Here is a 2,957-nt window from a genome sequence, read left to right as displayed (position 1 = left end):
TGATGGGGTAAGAGCTAGTTTTGGTATGTTGGGAGATATCATTATTGCCGAACCCAATTCCTACACGGTTAAAAGAGTAATTGAATAAACAATGAATAAAATAGTACCTGAAGGTTTACAAGCGGCTGAATATTTATTCCAGAAAGGTTTATTCGACCTAATCGTACCGCGTAATACTTTAAAAAGTATTCTGAGTGAGTTATTTAAGCTCCACGCCTTTTTTCTGTTGAATTCAAATTCAGTCAAGTAGAGCGTATTAAGTTCAATTATTTTATTTGTAGCAACCAAGTAGTTAGCTTGTAGGAATTAAAGTAAATAAGAACGCAATTTTCTTTGGTTGGTGACCTAAGATCTAATTGTAGAAAGAAGCAAAAATTGCGGATAACTCTTTTTTTTATCTAGATTTCCCATTACTAATTAATAAGTCTTTATCAGGAAGATAAAAGCGTGATTCTTCCTTTCATGACATTAGGCAAATAAAACGAATTTCGCCTTACGTAGATAATCAAATATAGAAAATATAGATATATAGTTTTTTATCTTTCTACATTGCCCAAAATTTCATTTTCACTAAAAATCTTGGTTGTGTCGCATTCTAGCAAATCTTTCGATAAATTGTAAGAAACCTTTTTAAATTAGAAGACAAGAACAAAACACAAAGAAATTAAGAAAAAAATATAATTAATATAATAAATTTGATTATCATAGGTATCTTTCGTGTAGAAAGATGAATATGTAACGACCCAGATTCGACGACTGTCCTCACTGTACCAAGACGAGTCTTTCCAGCGCGCTTATGTCCTCAATCACACGCACCCTAGGAAACTTTCCAGGAGGTCACCCATCCCAGAATTGCCCCAAGTCAAGCACGCTTAACTTTGGAGTTCTTATGTGATGAGCTAGCGAAATGAAGATGCACCTCCGTTGTATGAGTAATACATATCAAATCTTTTAAGCTCTCTTCAACTGTACAGTCCATTACATTGGACAGTCTCGGAATCCCTCTCCTTCCGGTGTAACATCGGTTCATTCATGTTCTCTCTGCCTAGAAGGCTGCCAGGAGCCGCTCATTGTCCGTGCAACCTCATGGCACCGGCGATCACCCCCCGCCCTCTTCGGCCCCGGGCCTCACATGCCCACCAGCTTCCGCTTGGTTCGTCCCCTGTTGTCACTTTGATTGTTGCACTCCCAAGAGCAGGTTGTCCACAAGTAGTATAATGCGGTGAGTCCGATATCGTATCCACAGGGAAGCTAAGGTAATTACATGTCCACTACAATGTCTTTTTGTTTTGTTTTTGTTTTTGTTTCTTTTTAATTTTAATTGTTTGAATCTTTAATAAGTAAATTTTAATTGTTTAAATTTTAATTTAAGTAGTTGAGATTAAATGATCCACTTTTGGTATTTTAATAAAGTTAACATTAACGAACAACATTGAAATCCACTTAATAAAATGGTTCTAGTATATTAAATAATCATATTTATATTATGTTATAAATCATTATCTTATAAGTATATAATATATACAAAACTTATAAATGTGGTCAAGTATTTATTGTGCTATATATATTTGTAAACACTAAATCAAGGTTCCCACTTTAAATGGTCGGTAAAAAAACCAAAAAAACATTTAAATGGTACCAATAAATTAATACTATGATATATTCATATATAATAAATCAAGGAATCCAAGTTAAATGGTTGATAAAACCAAACTAACATTTAAATGGTTCTAAGAATTTAATATTATAATATATTTATATATAATAAATAAAGGCATCCACTTTAAATGGTTGGTAATAACAAACTAACATTTAAATGGTTCCAAGAATTTAGTGTAACATATAGCAACAATAAATCAAAGCTCCCACTTATAAGTAAGGTATAAAAATGCTTAAAGAAATAAATATAACATAAACAATAAATAATGATTAAATAATATAAAACATAGATTCTTACCTTTTAATAACCTTATTATCATGCCAAGAGATTCACCTTGTCATCTCAACTTTAGGAAGTTAGCTATTCATTATTCAAAGTGTAAAACTTTGAATATGAAATTAACATGCTGATTGTATTTAAATGAAGAAATAAAGGAAAAATATAGAGAAAAATATTATGAACTCAAAGGTTTGTTCATAGAATGAGGTATATCTCAATACATTACAGTGAACCCCTATTTATAGCCAAATTTGGGGAGACAACCACAAGTAAAATATTATTTTTTTACACATATGTTTTCATTTGTGTTCCAAGATATTATATTATATTACACATCACTTTTGAAAATCTTCTTCTCCGAATTTGCTTCTTCACATAAAAAAAAACATGTGGATAATTGAGTTGTCTAGTTGTGGTATTTTTTTCAAACCATTTGACCAAGTAATTTGAGAGATATGTTCAAAATACTAGAGCATGGTAAAACTGTCACTCCTTTGGTAACTTTATATGTTGCTTAATTTGATCCCAATTGTGAGAGGATTTTTATCTCATTCTTGTCAACAATATTGTAGATATTATAATCAACTTTCTACAGGTCCAAGAATCATCTTAATCCCATTTGCAACGCAAAGTTTATTCTTGTTTTATCGAACCTGTAAAAAATAGTAAAAACTTGTAATTACACAACAACTTATATTTTATACAATTTATTATAAAACATATAATATTTAAACATTTAATAAAACAAAAACTATATAATTATATTATAAAACATTTAAATAATGTACAATTTTTATGCTTATCACACCTCTCAACCAGCTTATTGCTAGTCCCTAGCAATTTAAGCGTTAATAGCAATACAAAACATATTGATTAATTTAAATAGAAATGCAATCAAAACTATCTAAGTGTTTAAATTAAATTTGAAAACTGTCAAAGTTATATCAAGATCATCGTAATTATAATTTATGAAATAATTTGAGATGATCAATTCAAAGCTTATTTCAGGTAGTTAAAT

At 30.0% G+C, this 2,957-nt stretch overlaps 1 protein-coding gene across 1 annotated transcript in view; it reads right to left on the bottom strand.

Annotated features, from left to right (window-relative positions):
• Positions 1–536: 536 nt before the first annotated feature.
• LOC140991199 (uncharacterized) overlaps positions 537–2,957 on the bottom strand; it is a 9,960-nt gene continuing 7,539 nt past the window's right edge. Inside the window, exon 9 of the mRNA XM_073461150.1 lies at positions 537–626. Within this exon, the coding sequence (XP_073317251.1) occupies positions 537–626 (90 nt within the window). The remainder of the gene's footprint in view (positions 627–2,957) is intronic.

The sequence above is a fragment of the Primulina huaijiensis genome, chromosome 13 (assembly GCF_012295235.1).
Source record: "Primulina huaijiensis isolate GDHJ02 chromosome 13, ASM1229523v2, whole genome shotgun sequence".
Taxonomy (NCBI): Eukaryota; Viridiplantae; Streptophyta; class Magnoliopsida; order Lamiales; family Gesneriaceae; genus Primulina; species Primulina huaijiensis.
The sequence above is the reverse complement of the archived record's forward strand: the minus strand, read 5'-3'. Positions and strand labels throughout refer to the sequence as shown.